The sequence below is a fragment of the Hippocampus guttulatus genome, chromosome 12 (assembly GCF_054856545.1).
Source record: "Hippocampus guttulatus isolate MCC_2025c chromosome 12, RoL_Hgut_1.0, whole genome shotgun sequence".
Taxonomy (NCBI): Eukaryota; Metazoa; Chordata; class Actinopteri; order Syngnathiformes; family Syngnathidae; genus Hippocampus; species Hippocampus guttulatus.
Genome location: NC_141272.1, coordinates 11,147,141 through 11,166,289, shown reverse-complemented (window position 1 = coordinate 11,166,289; position 19,149 = coordinate 11,147,141). Strand labels below are relative to the sequence as shown.

At 43.1% G+C, this 19,149-nt stretch overlaps 1 protein-coding gene across 4 annotated transcripts in view; it reads left to right on the top strand.

The window, feature by feature from the left end:
* Nucleotides 1–18,985, top strand: part of sipa1l3 (signal-induced proliferation-associated 1 like 3) — a 58,914-nt gene extending 39,929 nt beyond the window's left edge. Inside the window, exons 5-23 of one of the 4 annotated variants that reach the window (XM_086125668.1) lie at nt 1,240–1,428; nt 1,811–1,985; nt 2,103–2,206; nt 3,560–3,717; nt 4,196–4,778; nt 6,216–6,314; nt 6,400–6,575; nt 9,822–10,079; nt 10,890–11,072; nt 11,396–11,520; nt 11,796–11,911; nt 11,982–12,421; nt 13,378–13,608; nt 13,874–14,075; nt 14,211–14,385; nt 14,454–14,603; nt 14,688–14,814; nt 14,929–15,010; nt 16,753–18,985. In XM_086125668.1, the coding sequence (XP_085981794.1) occupies nt 1,240–1,428; nt 1,811–1,985; nt 2,103–2,206; nt 3,560–3,717; nt 4,196–4,778; nt 6,216–6,314; nt 6,400–6,575; nt 9,822–10,079; nt 10,890–11,072; nt 11,396–11,520; nt 11,796–11,911; nt 11,982–12,421; nt 13,378–13,608; nt 13,874–14,075; nt 14,211–14,385; nt 14,454–14,603; nt 14,688–14,814; nt 14,929–15,010; nt 16,753–16,941 (3,762 nt within the window). In that variant the 3' untranslated portion in view covers nt 16,942–18,985. Of the gene's footprint in view, nt 1–1,239; nt 1,429–1,810; nt 1,986–2,102; nt 2,207–3,559; nt 3,718–4,195; nt 4,779–6,215; nt 6,315–6,399; nt 6,576–9,821; nt 10,080–10,889; nt 11,073–11,395; nt 11,521–11,774; nt 11,912–11,981; nt 12,422–13,377; nt 13,609–13,873; nt 14,076–14,210; nt 14,386–14,453; nt 14,815–14,928; nt 15,011–16,752 lie in introns of all 4 variants that reach the window. The other 3 variants (XM_086125669.1, XM_086125666.1, XM_086125665.1) reach the window with 3 other exon arrangements.
* Nucleotides 18,986–19,149: the final 164 nt, after the last annotated feature.

The following is a 19,149-nucleotide window of genomic DNA, read 5'->3' as shown; positions in this document are numbered from 1 at the left end:
AGTGGAATATTAATTCACAATACAGCTGGACATTAAAAAAAACAAAAAAACAAAAACGCAAACCCACAAAACCCTCCACGGTCATTCTACAAATATGTGTGTGACAGAAAGGAAAAATGTTGCTTCAGGCACACAAGGTTATGAGCAGTTGTCAGGCCATCCGTCATTCACTGGACCTACTTCAAGCTCCCAGGCTACTAATCATCCATCCTTTTACCTCCTTGGGCCTTGAGCTGCACCTGCTCGTGCCCTCTATGAAAAACACGCTGGGGATCGATATTGCACTCCCCGTTTCATAACCTCTTATTATAGTATTTCCTTCATGCTCACGTTCCAGCTAGGCGTCGCTGTAATCCGTCAAAATGCAAGTGAATCGTTGATTGGGCCAAGTACGACATTTTAGTATGCCGGCATCATCGTAGGGATGGTCATAAATAATTGATCCATAAGAATTATGGTGACTTTGTGGAATTGAAGGAGTCATATACACTTATTTCACAATTTAAAACGAAATGTTTGAACAATGTTATGTCTTTGCTCATCCAAGCCCATCTGCAGGACTTCAGCTTTTGCATCAATGACAAATAGGGGCCAAGCTATAGGCTGGATACTTGCTTAGCCCCAACATAAATACAGCATTTATTGTATTTTCAGTCATGGAGGCAGCACTTTATCACCGAGCCCTCAATTTAAACTGGTCACTTAGTGTGCAGATTTGTTTATGGAGTGCATGCAGCGGACAAAACACCACAAATACATGTGAATGCTATAACCATACACTCAAGTTAAAATTTGATTGTCTAGATTTCTCAACCAGCATTCACTGCACTTTTTTTTTTTAATAAATCAATTCAAATGAATAGAAAAACACAGATTCACACTCACATTCACACCAATGGACAATTTACAGTCTTCAGTGAACCGAGTATTCACATTTTGTAATGTTACCATCATCCTACCATGTTGAACTCAGAATAATAGATTTTTTAAACCATTTGATTAAAGGTGGTTCTGAAAATGGATGGATGGATAGTTGATATTTTTCTCAGTTTGTTTCCCAAGCACTCAAATTTTGTTGTTCAGTATGAAGTTGTTTCTAGTTTAATAATCTGCAGACCAGAAATTAGGAGAATGTAATAATGTCCTTTTCCCTTGTCCCTGGAAGTTTTCCTGCCAAGTGTGATAAGAACATCTGAAAGTATGTGGAGTCATTTCCTGTACGCTTCCATTTGCACACAGCTGGTGACACTGCGAGGGTCCATCTTAGAGGATGGGGTGGCGTCAACGGGGAGGCACGGCACGGTACGCGGCCTGCCCCTCAAGGAGGTCTTGGAGCAGGTGGTACCCGAACTCAGCGTCTCTTGCTTGAGACTTGCAGTCAGCACGCCTAAAGTCACGGAGCAGCTCCTTAAGCTCGATGAGCAAGGGGTTAGTCAACTCTAAAATACTGAAAATGTGACTTCTACCAATGTTCCAAAGTGCAAATGAAAGGAGCTATATGGTATTCATAGTCATTTTGAGTCAAACGTTTACAATGTAATTCAAGTCGAAAATACAATATTATATGAGCTGAACTGACAGGCTTTAAAGGGTGTGGTGGTGGTGTGCCTGACTGTATATCAAATCAAAGCATCTCGCCTTGATTTAATTGAAGATGAATTACAAGTGCATTTAAACAACTGCTCCTTTATTTACAAGAATAAACCTTCCAGAGATCTGAATGTAAATAACACAGAAACACTAATTTTATGCTCTGGTTTGTTTGCTTTGCTGCGCCAGAGTTAACATCATCATCTGTGTGTCTTGCTAGTTAAGTCAGAAGCACAAGGTGGGTGTTCTGCTGTGCCGTGCGGGCCAGAGCACCGAGGAGGAGATGTACAACAACGAGGAGGCGTCACGTGCCTTCTCTGCCTTCCTGGAGCTGTTGGGCGAGCAGGTGCTCCTCAAAGGTTTCAACAAGTACGCCGCGCAGCTCGACACAAAGAGTGAGTACCCAGAAGAAATTCCTTGGACTTGAACATGAGTAGTATTGTCCTCATGCCTTCCTTGGGCAACACACATTCATTTTATGTGGAATTGACACTGCTTCCTTGTTACTGCAGCTGACTCAACAGGTACCCACTCCCTGTACACCACCTACCAGGGCTATGAAGTCATGTTCCACATATCCACCATGCTGCCATACATGCCCAACAACCCACAGCAGGTAAGAGTCACTGTGCCCCAGTGTCAAGATAAAATGTATGTCTATGGCCTTTGCAGCTGCCGAAACCCCTTCAAATTCCTACTAACAAATCTTCGTTCGTCATTGTTTTTATGATGTGTGACAAGCTCACAACCCTTCATCCCATGAAACTTCTTTATCTTGGTCCAGCCAGGACTTTTTTGTGACAAACCAACTTTTAGTCTGCATGTGGCTTGGCCTGCGAGTGTAAAAAAATCAGTGTGTGGCTATTTTTGATAATTTACATAATGTTTGCATGCCGGCTCACATGGGGCAGGCAGATGAGCTTAAAAATGGACGATGGTAGTCTACCTGGGCTGAAGAGCATTGTGGAGAAGTGATTTGTTTCCCGACTTAATGTCTTACAAAAGTACATATTATTTTTTTCACAGCTAATAATAATTTCAAGTTTGAAATACGTGAACAATTATTGACAGATGGTGGTGAATTTATAAACTGAGTTCACTCATAAAAGAGTAAATAATTAACCACAAATTCCAAATCTTTACATCCATTATTTATACTTCTTTCATTACAAAAACAATTGTGTTTATTTGTTTAATGATTTAGGAGAAGCTTAAACAGGTGTCATAGGTCATATTTTAGGTGTATACAAACTTTAACCATTATTTTTTGTGTGTTTGTTTCGACAGCAGGTCCTCTACTTGAATAAATGGCACAATATCTCCATCCAGAGGCTTCCACAGTGCAGTAGCATGGTCACATTCCTTATTCAGACCTCTAGGTGGTAGCATATAACATGTTAAAATGATCACCGGTGGCTGAAGAGATGCTACTGTATTTGAAACAGTAGAGAAAAAAAATAATATCGATACTATATATAATGGCCATTTGAGATTGTAAAACTGAAAGGAAATCTGATTAAATCTTATTCATAAAAATAGCAAATGTCATCATCCTTCAAAATCCTAAAAAATACAAATATGTAAAAGTGGTAAAAATGGCAAAAACTATGTTATTATTATTGCGGAAAAGGCGCTTCTGTGTCTGTGTATCTGTAGCCAAACAGGAGGCTGCATTATATAATTTCTACTTTTACACTTCCATCAGCAGATGAACGGAGATTGGCAGCACCACCAACACAGACACAGCGTGGATGCCGTCCCATGTCACAGCCACACACAGCTAGACACAAGTAGTCCTCACAGAATGTGGGGAAAACACTAATTCCATAAAGAGCGGTTATGAGGGGATGGCGGCACCCATCTCTAAGTTCCCTTTTCAGACTTGCTTCCTCCTTCTGAAGTTTGCTGTGTAAATACTTGACATTTTTGTGCCATGTTATTCATATTTAATCTCCTGCCTTCTCCTTAGCTCCTACGAAAGAGGCACATTGGGAATGACATCGTCACCATCATCTTTCAGGAGCCCGGAGCGTTGCCATTCACCCCTCAGAATATCCGCTCACACTTCCAGCACGTTTTTGTCATTGTTCGTGTAAACAATCCCTGTTCGGAAAACACTTGCTACAGGTAAACGTTTTGTATAATAGTATAATATTTGTATTTGAAATGGACTCAAATTCAGTCAGTCAACAAACATTACAGACAACCAACAACTTCAAATAAATACCGCATGTATGTATTTAAATGAAATTCAATTTAACACACAAATCCAAACAAAATAAATTGATCATGTTTGGACCATTGTCTGCTGCTCTCGCACCCCCAACCGCACAATTAATCAAAAGATCATTGAGACATGCTCTTTGGAAAATTCCCAATGTGGGAGAGTTCACAATATCACTAAGATTATTACACACACACACACACACACACACACACATATATATATATATATTCCCCCCCCCCCAATTTGGTCCGTTTGTGAAATCAAAAGCAAGCATCCGGCACTCAGCAATTATTCGTGTCGCAGCGTCGTAAAGAACAGATGCCAATATTTAATAGTATGATATTCAAATCTTGACCTTTCTACCTTTGTCTTCCTCAGTGTTGCTGTGACAAGAATGAAGGACGTGCCTCCTTTTGGTCCAGCCATCCCGAGCAGCGTCACATTCCGTGACTCAAACACTTTTCGGAACTTCTTGCTCGCCAAAATCATCAACGCGGAAAATGCGGCGCACAAGTCTGAAAAGTTCCACACCATGGCAACGCGGACGAGGCAGGAATACCTGCGCGACTTGGCAGAGAATTACATCAGCAGCACCCCGATGGACTCTGCCGGCAAACTGAACAACCTCATTTCCTTGGCGTCAAAAAAACGCGAACGCTCGAAAGCACGAGACGCGGCCGAGCTGGGGGCCGCGGGGGCCGTCGCCTGGAGGGTCCTGGCCCAGGACTTCAGCGGTGGTGGTGCTGAGCTCCGCTGCGCCCTGGGCTTTTCCGCCGAATATATCCTCCTGGTGGACTGCTCCACCAAAGAAGTGGTTTTCAACTGCTTCTGCGCCGACGTGATCGGCTGGACTGCTGAGCGCTTGTCTTTGAAGATATTCTATGGCAGAGGTGACCATATCGCCGTGCGGGTGCTTGAGGGCGGCGCACAGGATATCAGGGAAATGGTGCAGCGGTTGAAGGTGAGGAATATTGCTTTAAGCATCGATAAGATTACAGGCAGTGTTTCTTAATTGTTCTCACAGATTGTCCTGATGAATCTTGTTACCGCATGTTCTTGTCAGAGCAGAATGATTGTGGTGGGGGTGGGGATAAGGGGGGACATGATGAATAACAAAATTAAGTATTGGGGGAAAAAATACAGTATACATTGAAAAAATGTAATTAAAAATGCACTGTTGGTTTTGCATATTGATGCTCCAGAGGATTAATAATACAGCAGGGTTTTCATCCAACTGTTATTAATGCACAATAAAGATAAGGCACAATTAAAGTCAAACTTCCAACATAGAAAACACCTGAAGTAGTAACAGTTTGGAATTGGACCAAAATGAAAATGAATCATCTCCATTGTCTGTTTTGAAGTCAGAAGAAAACCCAAGTTGGCCAGGATAGATATATTATAATTGTGTGTGACTTCCATTATATTCCACTATAATTCTTTTACAACTTCAAAAGCTAGTACAGACATGCTCGAATTATAACCATCCATTCATTTTGTGTAGCGCCTGTCCTCATGAAACTAGCATGCCTGTTTTTGGAGTGTGGGATGAAGCTGGAGCTGGAGCTATCTCAGCTGACTGCAAGAGGCAGGGTAGACCCAATCGCAGGGCACATATAAACAATCATGTACATTTAAACTTATGGACCCTTACTAATAATAAGAATAAGAATATTGGTAATGGGTTTTATGAATGAAAAAATGCACAAGTAATGTGAAACAGCAGTGGATCCAGTAGAATTGAAAGCCCCTGAAGTAATGCTATTTCGACCTTAATCAACATGGAAAATTATCATCATGCATTTGCCTTGTGTATGTATTGAAATTAAAACTAATTCAAGGTTGAACAGTGTCCCAGAATTGATTATTAAAGCTAATCAGCCTTTGATATAGGCATATAAAGTAACTCATCAATAAACAACTGAAGCCTTGAATGGATATAAAAGTATGTAAAAAGATTAACGCTAATAATATCCCCATACCACGACTGTTAAATCCATATAGTGTAACTAATTAACATAAATCAAGCAATTATATAAAAAGATTTAACAGCACGCCATGTGATCACATAACTGGGGAGTTGCGCAATTGCCTGTGGGCTCTGATTAGGGTCCATTTCCATATTACGATAATCCCTGTGACATTTGATGAATTAAATGGCCAGAAATGGAGATTTCCTAGATAGAGTCCTAATCCAACAGAAAAACAGAACAGGTCAATCGCTGAAGAAGCAAATAACATGTTGGATCCTGTGGCTGATCATGACAACAGAGAGCCTGTTGACGTGGTGGAAAAATTTGTATTCAAAAGTATCTCAGTATTAAAAGGAAAAACTGTCTTTCAAATGCCATGTTATTTTTCAGGATTTCCAAATTTGCATGCTTCATCTTGTTTTTAGTCACTAACTGTGGGATGCGAGACGGTGGATATGACACTGAGGAGAAACGGACTGGGCCAGTTGGGCTTTCACGTGCGCTTGGACGGCACCGTGGCTGAGGTACTGTGAGCAGCCATGTTCACCTGTCAAGGGTCTGCACATGCTTTTGATTTAACTTGAAGTGGTGCTGTGTGTTGCAATGCAGGTTGAGGAGTACGGGTTTGCCTGGCAGGCAGGCCTGAGGCAGGGCAGCCGCCTGGTGGAGATATGCAAGGTTGCCGCCGTGACGCTGACTCACGAGCAAATGATTGACCTGCTCAGGACGTCGGTCACGGTCAAAGTGGTCATCATTCCCCCGTACGAAGAGGGCGGACCGCGGAGGTAAGTAAAGTGCATGTGTCCGTGTTTATCATCCTGCTGTTGTAAAATGTCTGCTGTGAGTAGTTTGTCGAGGGATGGGTATAATAAACAGTGGCTAACAACATTTTAATCAGAGATGCCTCTGTGTCCCTACTCGTATTTTAGACGCTGATCCCCCCCCCTTTTTTTTTTTAGACTTTCATGTTTCATATTTTTGACCTATGAAAGCTGCACATTATAGATTTGTGTTTTAATATATACCTATGACCTTTCAGAAAAAAAGATCCACCTGTTGCTGAACCTACCCCTCAACCCTTAAATACATAGATTAGTATATGAACCTATCATTGTGAAAACTTAATGAACTGAGGAAAAACAAGGCCAGATTCAGAATTAGCGCAAAAAAACCCCAAAAACCTGGAAACGTTTACTTCCATCTCAGATTTTTAAAAAAATAGTAAGAAATTGTTGACCAGTGAACGTAATGGCATATAACAACATGAGTAAAGGAATTCGAGCAAATTTGTTCTTAAGTGTGTTTCACATTGGTAGCCCTCTACAAACAATACGTTTCAGTTTCAAAAAGGTTCGTGACCCCTCATATGGACAAACAAACATCCACACTCACATTCACACATGATTTGGATTCTTCAATTAAACATGCATGTTTTTCAAGCATGGAAGGAACCTTAGGTAACACCCGCAAAGCACAGGAGAGAACATGCTAACGCCGCACAGGAAGGCCAGAGCCGAACGTAGAACCTGACGACTGAGAGACACAAGTGCTAATCACTCGTGCGCCCTGCTGCCCTTTTTTTTCCTGCCGAAACGACTGTCAAAAATAACATTCATCACTTATTACCAATGCCATTCAGTCCAATGCCCATACTCTTGACGCAAACGCACAAAAGCGCGCCTGAGATGAGATGGTGGGCAGAATTTTGTGTGGGAGGGTGCGAAAAGAGGAAGCGAGCAAACAGGCACAAACTAGGACACATGGAGGAAAAGCAAAGAGATTTTGGTATTCATTTTAGCCTTCCTTTTTCCTACGAGCAAGCATATTACTTGAGTTTCTTGTCTCTACCACCATAGTTCTTTGCACCTCGCATGGACCTTGCAAATAATGATAATGAGTAATGTCTTTGGATGCTGTAAAGTGGTTGTAGGTTGATGTAATGGCTTGTATGAACATGTCTGTGTGCATGCATGTGTGTGAGAGGGAGTCACTCGAATACAGTCATTGCGGTCACATTGCTTTATTCATAGAGACCGTTTAATTACACCAACTTTCAACCCTTTCTCACACACACATTCTCTCACACACACACACACACACGTTGTGGCAATGGTACAGCTAGTAATTAAGAGTCTTGTATTTCACTCTTCCCCCTTCCTCTCTGTATCTCCCTTCTCCTGCTCATTCCGCGTTATGCGCCAGCCAAGCCGATTGCATGAGATTAAGGACTGGAATCCACAGAAGGGAGGGTAAAAAGGCAACTAAAAATAAATAATACAAGCGATTGGATGCGATTCATTAAAAAATGCTTTGCGGGAAAAGAGGGAGGGATAAAGGGAGAGGAAGGCGGACCGGCGAGAGGAGGACAACGTGTCTCAACAGCGCCGAGCGCGGGTGAAAGGGAGTGGGCGGATTGAAGATAGAAAGAAAGAAGAAGGGAGAGTTGCCTCCGCTCTGCCTCTGGTTCTGAGAGTGACGGATACGGCAGAAGAGAATGTGTGATAGATGGCAAGAATGGTTTTAACCGTGCGCGCATGTTGGGGGAGCGCCAACTGTGTGGGAAGAGACCGTCGCTGCACGCATGTGTAGGCGCTTTGGGTATGTACTACTTTGACAAAGCAAGACAGGGAAATATTACAATGAAGCCAGATATCTCAAGTCTCTTAGTATTTTGCAATAGAATGCATGTCGTTTTCATTTTATTTGCATGATGCATATGAGAAGGCTTAATTTTAACCGAGCACTTGGATTAATCGGGGCAAATGTCTAGCCAAATACAACTGATGTGAGGCACTTGCTTTGCCAAATATCACTCAAATGCATATTTTTTAGAATTAACACTTCATCGCATGAATTAGCTTGGATGTAGCTAACGTACACAGCTAACATAATGTTATTCTTCCAAATGCGAACTAGTTCAGACTGAATCAACAGTGCATGTGCTTTCACAGCCGTTACTGCATTTCCATCCATCCATCCGTTTTCCGATCCGCTTTATTCTCACAAGGGTCGCAGGGGGTGCTGGAGCCTATCCCAGCTGTCTTGGGGCAGTAGGCAGGGAACACCCTGAACCGGTTGCCAGCCAATCGCAGGACACACAAGAGACGAACAACCAGCCGCCCTCACACTCACACCTAGGGACAATTTAGAGTGTTCAATCAGCCTGCCATGCTTGTTTTTGGAATGTGGGAGGAAACCGGAGTACCCGGAGAAAACATGCAAACTCCACACAGGAAGGCCGTAGCCGGGATCGAACACACGACCTCTGCACTGTGAGGCCAACACACTAACTACTGTCACGCCGGGCCGGCCGTTACTGCATTTCATTATTTTTTTCAATTGCATCAAAGCAGCAGCACGGTGAAGTAGTGGTTTGCTTTTCTGCTTCAGTCGAGAGGTCCTTGGTTCAAATCTGGGCTAAAGGGTTCATGTGTAGCGTTTGCATGTTCTCGGCGTGCTAGCTTGGGTTTTCCTCAGATACTCCAACTCCCTTTCACTTTAAAAACAAAACAAAAAACAATGCATGTTATGTTCATGCAAGACTTATCCATAGGTGTGAATGTGATGGGGAATGTTTGTCTATATACGCTGCCCAATTGGCGACCAGTATACGGTTGTACTTCTCGCCTAAAATGGATGGATGCCTCAAAGCACTGAGTCAATGATTAACTACACCCAATTGAGATTTTTTGTTGTGTTTCCTGAAAAATAATGGTGATTGAGATCGCTTTATCACAATCAGAAAGCTTTGTAGATGAGGTGGTGTGTCTTTGTCAATGAACTACACGAGTCTGCACGTTGACAGCTATATCTTGTGTGAGGAGCTCTTTAATTCGGTTGGACGGCAATTCACACAGACATACTTGACCACCGTCTCTCAGTAGGCGAGATGGAGTCCAATGATCAGTTTTCTCTCTTCTTATTCTGCTCCTGTCTGTGTCAAGGGGAGCTTATTAGTAGCCGACATTATGTGGTAAGAAAATGGATTTGAGTATAATGCTTATGACTTGTTCTGCTTGTGATTATTTCAGGGGCTGCACAGAGGAATATGAGATGAAGACCATGGAGCAGAAGCCCGAAGCTGAGCCTTTGGCCGCGGGCTACCGGCCCTCCCTTCGCTCGGGTTGGCGCTGGGACAGCCCGCCCGTCCCTCAGGGGCTACATGGGACCCCCAACCCACAGCGGTGGGCCCCCATGGGTCCCCCACCACCGCCTCCGTTGCTGCGTTCCTCCCACAAGGCTTCGATGCCAATTCCCTACAGAGAGCCTCAGCACTTCAATTCTAAGAGGTGAGAGTGATGCCTTGAAGCTGCAATAATGATCACATTCGTGAATGGTACTAGCAACAAGTTTAACTTAAATATGAGGATTAGCATGGAGTAATGAATAGTAATTGTGTATTGTTACTTGACAACGAAGGTTGTTTGAGTCAGTGTGGGTTGCCTCATTAAAAAGAAAGAACAGAAAGGCAGCAGCAAAAACCAGAAACAGAGTCTTGATTGTGCATGTTTATTTATTTTTCTCCATGACAGTAAAGCGGACTGATTTTTAAGGCTAATCTCGCTTTTTTCCACAGCAGAAACATCTTCCTTCAGAGTCTTGATTGTGCAAGTTTATTTACTTTTTCTCCATGACAGTAAAGCGGACTGATTTTTAAGGCTAATCTCGCTTTTTTCCACTTCTGATATCATCGTCAAGTGTGTTAAAGGCCTTAATTATTATGTTGTTTTGCACCATAAAATACCAGAGGACATCATCATGTGGTATTTTCCCCCCATATTTTATACCAGTGGTATTAAAAGACTTTCCGACCCCTGTAGCAAAAACGCACACGCACACAAAAGTGACAAACAACAGTCTAGCAACTAGCAATTTTTGTGACCTTCTGGAAACTTCTGTAGACTGACCAGAGCAGTAGATGTTCACCGATCTGCGTCCTGAATGCAAATTAATGGCCCTTGGTGCTGACCATGTACTCCCCTCTTTTGCAACTTTAATCTCTCATCATGTTCACACAAACTCGAGTCATGTCTATTCGCTCTCGTCATCTCAATGTCTGGTTCACCTCTCCACACTCTCTCTTCTGTGTGTCTGCTCAGGCCCGTCAGCTACCCAGAGAACCACTACAACATATCACCTGCTGGCTGTGACCGAATGCTGCCTTACAGAAACCCCTCTGCCAGCTTCTCATCGCCCTCCTCTGGCCTGGTGAGCCTCTCTACTATGGGGACACCTGGAATCACACCGGGGCCCTTTGTGCGCTACAAATCTTCTCCTGACAGGTGAGTGGGTGTCGTTTCTCATAGATTATCTCACAAGTCAGTCAAAACAACTGCCGTATACAGAGAAGGAAAAATACCTGCTTTTGTGTAACTGCAGCACATTTAGATGAGTGTTAGCAATATTGTGGAAGAATCCTCAGGGTATTCATTGCGGTACAGGTTTTATTGAACTGAGATGTAAAAAGGAAGCAAAAATGTTAGTTGAAGTTGGGACATTCAAAGTAATTCAAAATGTATGCTGTTAGTGTTTTGCATCAGTTACGTGTGTTGGTAATGTTTCCTGACTATGGTCTTCATGTTGAAACCTACTGTGTTCTGTGCAGATATGGAACAGGGCAGCGCGCTCTGCTGTCCTACGATCCTCACTGCAGCGTGGACATCAAGTCCAGCGGAGAGTCATCATCTGGCTTCACCAGTCAGGAGAGCACCATGGAGCGCTGCAGAACTGGTATGTTGTTCCCCAAAACTACAGCTGCCACATTCTGCATCATTGGTCCAATTCTACGATATGATTGCATAACTTGTTTTTCCTTGCCCTCTTGGGGGATGTCATTAATATTTGTCATCTGTGGACATGTGAAGACCTTTGAGATTTTTTGGTAATTTAGGGCTATATAAATAAATGTAACTTGACTAGACTAGTACTTGATGAATGCCTCTTTGGTTACATTTGATGTGATCTTTTCGGTATTTTGTATGTAGAACCCCTCTGGCATGTTCCAGCAGCAGCATCCAGGATGCAGGCGACTGCTGCTGCTGTGGGTGGCGGTGGAGGAGGAGGCCAGAGGAGACTCAGACAGGACGCCCAAGGCAAAGACTCACCAAACAGACACTCAAAGGTTCGATTTAGTTTTGGAAACTATCACTCTGTCACTTTCCTTCCTTTAACTTCCTCTGTATGCACCACAGGGTGAGCCCCAGTACTCCAGCCCCTCCAGCAGCAACACACTGTCGAGCAACGCCTCCAGCAGTCACAGCGACGAGCGCTGGTTCGAGGGAGGCTCGGCAGCCGACAGAGGGAACGGGGCTTTCCCGGGCGACCCTGTCGAGCCCGATCCGGATCACCTCAGTAAAGGCGGATCCAATGACAGTGGCATCGACGCGCCGGCCTATTATAACAATCACAACAGTCGCCATGTATCTGGCGGCCAATCCCACAAACCCTCGCATGGGGCCGTCTCCTACAACCAGGAGCTGTCCGTGGGAAGAAGTGGTGGCGGGGCGGACGCCAAGAAACGGGAGTCATCCCCGGGCATTTCGGCTGCGGCCAATCAAAACAAAGGGTATCGCACTCGGACGTTCCCTCCTCCTAAATCCAGTGCTGAAAAAATTGAGGCTTTCAAACCAAGGTAATAAGACAAGTCACCGTGGTTTATTTTAGGTCCGCCTACTCATCCTCGCACACCTGTCGATTAACCCTCGCATAGCTAACGATTTGGGCTACAACAGCAACCTTTGGAATTATCGGGAAACGTTTTGAGGCACCATAAATTTTATTGAAACTCCGGTTCCTCGACAGTCATATCCTGCCTGTTTTGGATCCCTCCCTACTCCAACTCACCTGATTCAAGTTGATACAAATTTGTGCTGCGGGTAGAAAAAAAAAAACTTTTACTTGTTTGGTATCAATCAATCAAACTTTATTTATGTAGCACTTTTCATACTTTTCAAATAAATGCAACTCAAAGTACTGTACAATTAAAACTTCTAAATTACAACATAAAAAGAGGATCCCCTCCTCTCCTCCCAACATACACAGATATACTGTATATCCCCACAAGCATGCCTATGCTCAGAGAAACCATATGATGGGGAAAAAAGCACCGAGGGGGGAGCTAAGCCACGCTGAGTGGCAGCCGCCACACCTTCCAGCGTGGACGCCCCCCAAGAGGAAACAGTGGCGCTTAATAAATTAGTAAATAAATAAAAGGGGGCTTGAATTAAAATAATTAAAATAAGTACATACATAAGTTATTCAGAAGTCAAGCTAAAAAGATGTGCCTTTGCCTCCTCTTGAAAACATCAACAATCTCTGAGGAGGTACTCAGAGATTGGCAAGGTACTCCATAGGAGAGGACCAAAATGGCTCAATGTTATGAAAAATTAGCAAATCTTAGTCGGGGAGACCTGGATGCTTTCCTTTTTTCCCCATTTTTTCAAATTTCATTTGAATAATGTCGTTATTTGTTTTTCATTTAACCAGCAGGGGAAATTGTGACCAAAAAAAACCTGCACTTTCGGACCAATTTGATCGGCCCTAATTTGTGTCCGGGCTACGTATTCAAGCTGTGGTCTTGTGTTCTAGAGCCTACACGCCTCAAGGTTACGCGACTCCCACAGGAGACAAGACACGGCCAGTCAGAGCCTCAACCACCACGCCCACTTCGGCCGTAATGGGCGCCATCCCTCTCTCTAGCTCCGCCCCCAAGGCCTTTTATGGAAAGAGCAGAGAAAGCATCTTGCAGCCTGAAGACATCAACCCGTCACCTTCCAATGCAAACACCTCATCCAGGTCCGACAGCAGCAACGGCAAGACGTATGTTTGTTTTTCTCCTACTTTTCTGTGAAGGGTATCACAAGTGGTGCCCTGAGATGCAAGTTAAATTTGTTTCATGACTACGCGGGGTCATTTCTAACACTTGTATCTCAAATCATCTGTCACCACGGAACTGGGTGTAACTGTCAATTTCAAGCATGTCAAATATAAAAATGTTATTGTGACGCCACCACGTGGCAACTTTAGGCAATTCTGAACCTTTTTGGGTGCGTGTCAATTACCGCTTGCATTTGGCTGTTATTAGTCAGGTTGACATGAACTCGAAGAATGTGTTCGGGCAACCGCGACTGAGAGCATCCCTGAGAGACCTGCGCTCTCCACGGCGGACCCACAAGAGCACCATCGAGGACGATCTGAAGAAACTGATCATCATGGACAACCCCGCAGAGTCTCCGCAGCGGGATCCAGTGAGGACCACACACTCCTGCACACAGTTAGACCAAGACGTAAGACATTATGCAAAATGTGTCTCTTGTAAAATCGCTTCTGCTCACCTGTCGCCTCCACCGCGGGGCCATTATTGAGTACGGCTACAATTTTGCATATACTGATTGCTATTGTGACTATGTTCTCTCCTGCAGTCCCCCAGGCGCACGTTGCAGCGCACCTTTTCCGACGAGTCTTTGTGCAGCGGTCGCAGGGACGCCAGCTTTGCCAATTCTGAAAACCAGTCGGCCCCCATGGACGTGCTCTTTACGTGCACTCTGCCCATACGCAAGCACTCCACCTCCTCCACCCACGCACAGCCCAATAAGGGTGAGTTGCACTAGTTTCGTGCTTACATGACACAGTTTGTTGTACTCACTACAACCATTTCCCTTCAGTGCCGCTGTCTGCATCAGAACTGTCCTTAACTGAGGTGAGAGACAAAGTCTCCACACTGAGGAGGCTAGATCCCGGACTCATGCCCCTGCCTGACACGGCTTGTGGATTGGAGTGGTCCAGCCTGGTTAATGCTGCCAAAGTCTATGAAGGTGGATATTACCAACTAAATTTATCACTGGTGGACAACACTATGAACTTAAGAGTCCAGTCAATCACATGGTTTCTTCTTTCAGCACAAAGAGCCGTGTCACTCTTCTCACTGACTGAAACACTAGGAGGCGGTGTGGACATGAGGCCTGCCAGCAGTCCTGTGCAGTTTCCCACTCCTCAGACGCCACGGACCACACCCACCATCAGCAGGTACCTTACATTTCTCGGCATTACTTATGCCCGTCCCACACACACTTATCTTGTTGACCGTCAATGTGATGTGCACCTTTGTATTTATTTATTTGTTTGTTTGTTTGTTTGCAGCGACGAGATACCCAACGAGTTGTCAGGGCGTCTCCACCATCTGGAGGTGATGTTGAAACAGCTCAACAATGACCTAGAAAGAGTGAGTCAATTACCCTCTTGTTTTGTGTTTTTAGTTGGTGCACGAAAAATGTTCACCAGTCAACAATGAAAAATGACCATTTTTGGGAGCGGTGCCTTGAATTGCGATTTAATTGGTTCCTCAAAACTCTCAAATCTTTCCCCAATGAGATGAATAGAAATGCCATGATTCTTTCTGTTCAAGCGCCCACGGGAAAAAGAAAACCCATAAAAACAAACGACAGAACATTTTGTATTGTATCTTTAATAAGAAATATAGAACCCCTACCAGTATTGTACGGTATATTTTATAAAAACATTCATTGATGACATGATAAAATAGAATATAAAGAATTGAATCACGAATATATGCATCATGATTTCATGCATTAAAGCAATGATTCCCCACTTTTATTGAGCCAAGGCACATTTTTTAACTTGAAAAATAGCACGGCACACTACCAAACAAAATTGTCACCAAAAGAGGATATATATGTCAATTTCATGCTTTTTGCCATCTAATACAATATCATGTATTTGTTCTTTCTGTACTATAAGTTGATGGCATAGCTAGATGGACAAAGATACATTATTTCTTGTTCGTAAATACATTTCTCACTAATTTAGTAACATTTTATCATTGCCGTTAGACCGTTAGACCTCTCATGGCTCACTGGTTGGGAATCATTACATTACTATATTGTGCTGCTTCATCTGGTGTGTGAATATTGGCCACCAGGGGGAAGTGTAAGGCTACGTTGACACTGCAACTCAATTCAGATTTTTGTTTTTGCCAATATGCTCCACATATCAGAATTGTTTTAATGCAGTGTGAACAGTAGAATTGCAAGCTTTTTTCTCAAATCCGATCTGGGCCTCTTCCGTATGTAGATATAAATCAGATATGTATGCGATGCGTTTGCAGATATGAACCGCACACATCCGACCTCTATATTATCAAAAGCCCAATATTTACTCCACATGGGCAGAGCGGGAGTGCTCAAGAGACTGCTGACATTGTCCATGAATCTGCAAAAACGTTTTGAGTAACGTGTGAACCTCTGACTTTAATTTAATTGCACTTGAAACATGAAGCTTAAAATGGACATTTGTGGTAATAGTAGTAATTCAGCCACACAGACATGATGTCATCTCGTATACTTTTTTTTTTCTTTGTGCACCTCACTTTGTCATGCTTTGTGTGCATGTGTCTCAACACGGATACGTTGCTTCCGCATGAGAACTCGCATTTGTTTTGTAATGTGAACAAGTACTTAAAGATCCGATTTAACCCAAAAAAATCTGAATTGGGCATCACGCCCTGCAGTGTGCGCATAGCCTAAAACACACACAAACACAGATGTCTTTAATCGAGGATAAAGAATATATGCTTGTGAATCTTGTGTACTGTCTGCATGTGTTCCTACCACTTGTGTTCAACTATCAATTGTTGAAAGGCTTAGAACCATCGCAATAGGATTTTAAATTAAAATTATGTTGGCTGGTTAAATACACATTATCTTTGTTATAAAATAAGCTGTGATGGTGATGGATATAGTGGGGAAAAAAACTCAGGGTGAAGCCCCCATCTCCCCCAGAACTCAAAGTGTTCTCATTCAGATCTACAGTATGTCATAAATTCAATCAAATCAAGTCCATCAAGCCAAACGATTGAATGAGAAACAACACTATCACTTACATGTGTTATCTGTCGTCCAGTAAAGGAAAGGCCAGTATGATACCCTTGCATATGTGTTGTCTCAGGAAAAGCACGACAAGGTGGCACTCATGGCCGAGATGGCCAACCTGCGCGAGAACAACCAGCGCCTGCAGGAGGAGAGCGTGACAGCCAGTGAGCAGCTGCGCAAGTTCAACCGACTCTTCGGCCACTTGGGCGAGAGCGAGCACGCCGCGCACCCCGCCGTGCACCAGACGCCACCCAAGAGGGAATGAACATAACTGGACTGCCTTAAAGCTGGAAAGATTTCCCACCTCACACTTCAACCCCGCCCCATCCCTCTGAGCCTCTTATTTTTCTAAATCTTCTATGGTTTCTACGTTCGAGGAGACTATTTAAATCACCCGGAGAGGCCTAAACACTGTTCCTGCAAGCCAGTCAGCCAAAAACGCCATGATAGACTACAATTCCCATGATGCACTTGAAGTCCCGCAAGCGTTCCACAGTCTTAAGTACTGTACATATGAAGCCTGTAAGGTACACACTTGCATATCCCTGTAATCTATATTGTATTGATATTGTTGAAATACGAGAGTGTGTGTGGGTGTGTGTTTATATGGTGACAAGTGGGTGACGAGCAATCTAGTTTACGGAAGACTCGTGGCCTCTCATCGTTTACACTGAGGACCTTTAGTACTGGACATATTTGTATACAAATGCATACAGACTTCCCCGAGGTGGCGGCGGTAGTAAAAGCGTTTCAAAGAAAACACTGAGCAGCGCCTCCAGAACCCAACTGCGAACACATATTTTTTCGATCCTTGGCTAGTATTTTCTATACAGTACTTTTGAGCACGAATGAGCCTATTAAGCATTGAGCTAATGCATAGCACCAAAGCTAAGTGGTCAGGGACAGTCTTAAATGCTTAACGTTTCTTGCTAGTCTCGTCACAATTTTCGTCGCTACGGTCATGTCGCCACAAAGCTAAGTAGACCAGTTTGAATGTTTTTCTATTGCTTTGCGCGCTAACTGGCTGTGAGGTTAATTAACATTTCCCACTATTGATCTTTTTTCTCATTGCGCTGACATGTCAGCATAAAGCTTAAGTGGATAACTTTCAACGTTTTTGATGGCAACTGGCAGCTTGGCTCACTCCTTGTTAATATCTCATCCTTCTTTTACCGTAACGAGAAGTCAAGTGGTTGACTTTTAGGTTCTTCTATGCCTTTGAGTGAGTGTTAATTTGTCCTTTATTGTCATTGAGCGAACACAACGGCAAAAGCCATATTGGTCACTTAATTTTTCCCCCCTCTAAACTAGGCTAACTGTCACGTCCTACTAAAAACGACATGTTCTTTCTCCCATCCCAAAAATGCATATATATTCCCCAAATTCCAAGCTATTTCTATACTTGGGGAAAAAAACTAACTTAAAATTAAAATTATGCTTCTCTTATCATTTACTGTACAAGTAGGGAGACAAAATGGCCCTCTTCTGTCTATGGAAAAAAAACATAGTATTAATCTATTTTTCATACAGTAAGACAAGTTTGTGCTTTGTGGCTGCCGGTACTTTTTGATAACTCCGTTCAAAATGTTTGTGATGACTGGAACTGTTTGAATACTAGGCTCAGGTTCCTTATGATGCTGGACCTACACGCTACACCATCACAGGTACTGTTTGAAGAAAAAAAAACTAACTAACAAAAACGCATAATTGCTTCTTACTCGCCATTGCAGCTTTCCCTTTAAAGCTTCTTCTAGCTGGAATTTAGTAAAGTTGAGTTTGCCTTTTGTGGAGAGGGTTGATGACTCGAGTGAAGCCACAAGTGGCCCCCTGAAATCAGGGGTGGGCAACCTAATCTGGCCCATCATGCAATTCTAAAAAACTCAGAGGAACTGAAAAAGCCCAATTGCATTTAAACCACATGGTCACCATGAACAAGTTCTGGTTCCCCACCCCTGTTTTAAACTCTGGACGAGAAGTCACACTCTTCTCTTTTCCCTCCATTCAGGTGTCGACAAGTCTTGTTTTTGTCATGTAAAAACAGTGTTTTGTTTTAATGTATAACAAAGCTATTTATAGCTCCAGTGATCCATGTTGAACAAATCAGTAATGGTAATATTGTACAATTTTTCCTTTTTATATGTTTTCATAATTTATTTGTTGTAACGCATACAAGAGTGAGGATGTGAAAAGAGGGTACTGTGTTTTATTAGATCTTAATTCTTCTGTTTGCTCTGGGCTGTAATAAGTGTACATTGAAAGTGTAAATTATGTTTTCATTTTATAAAAAAAAAATACAATTCATTCTCAAATTTTTGTATGAATTTCCATTGCTCTGTGACAGACATTGGCTAAATCTCATTTGCAACCTGCCTGATCCTTTTTTGTTAAGTTAGCTCCTCTTGCCAAAGATGTGGCTGTTCCAAAAACAAGAAGGGCAAAGGCTGGGGGGAGACAACCAACATCAGTGGGCAAA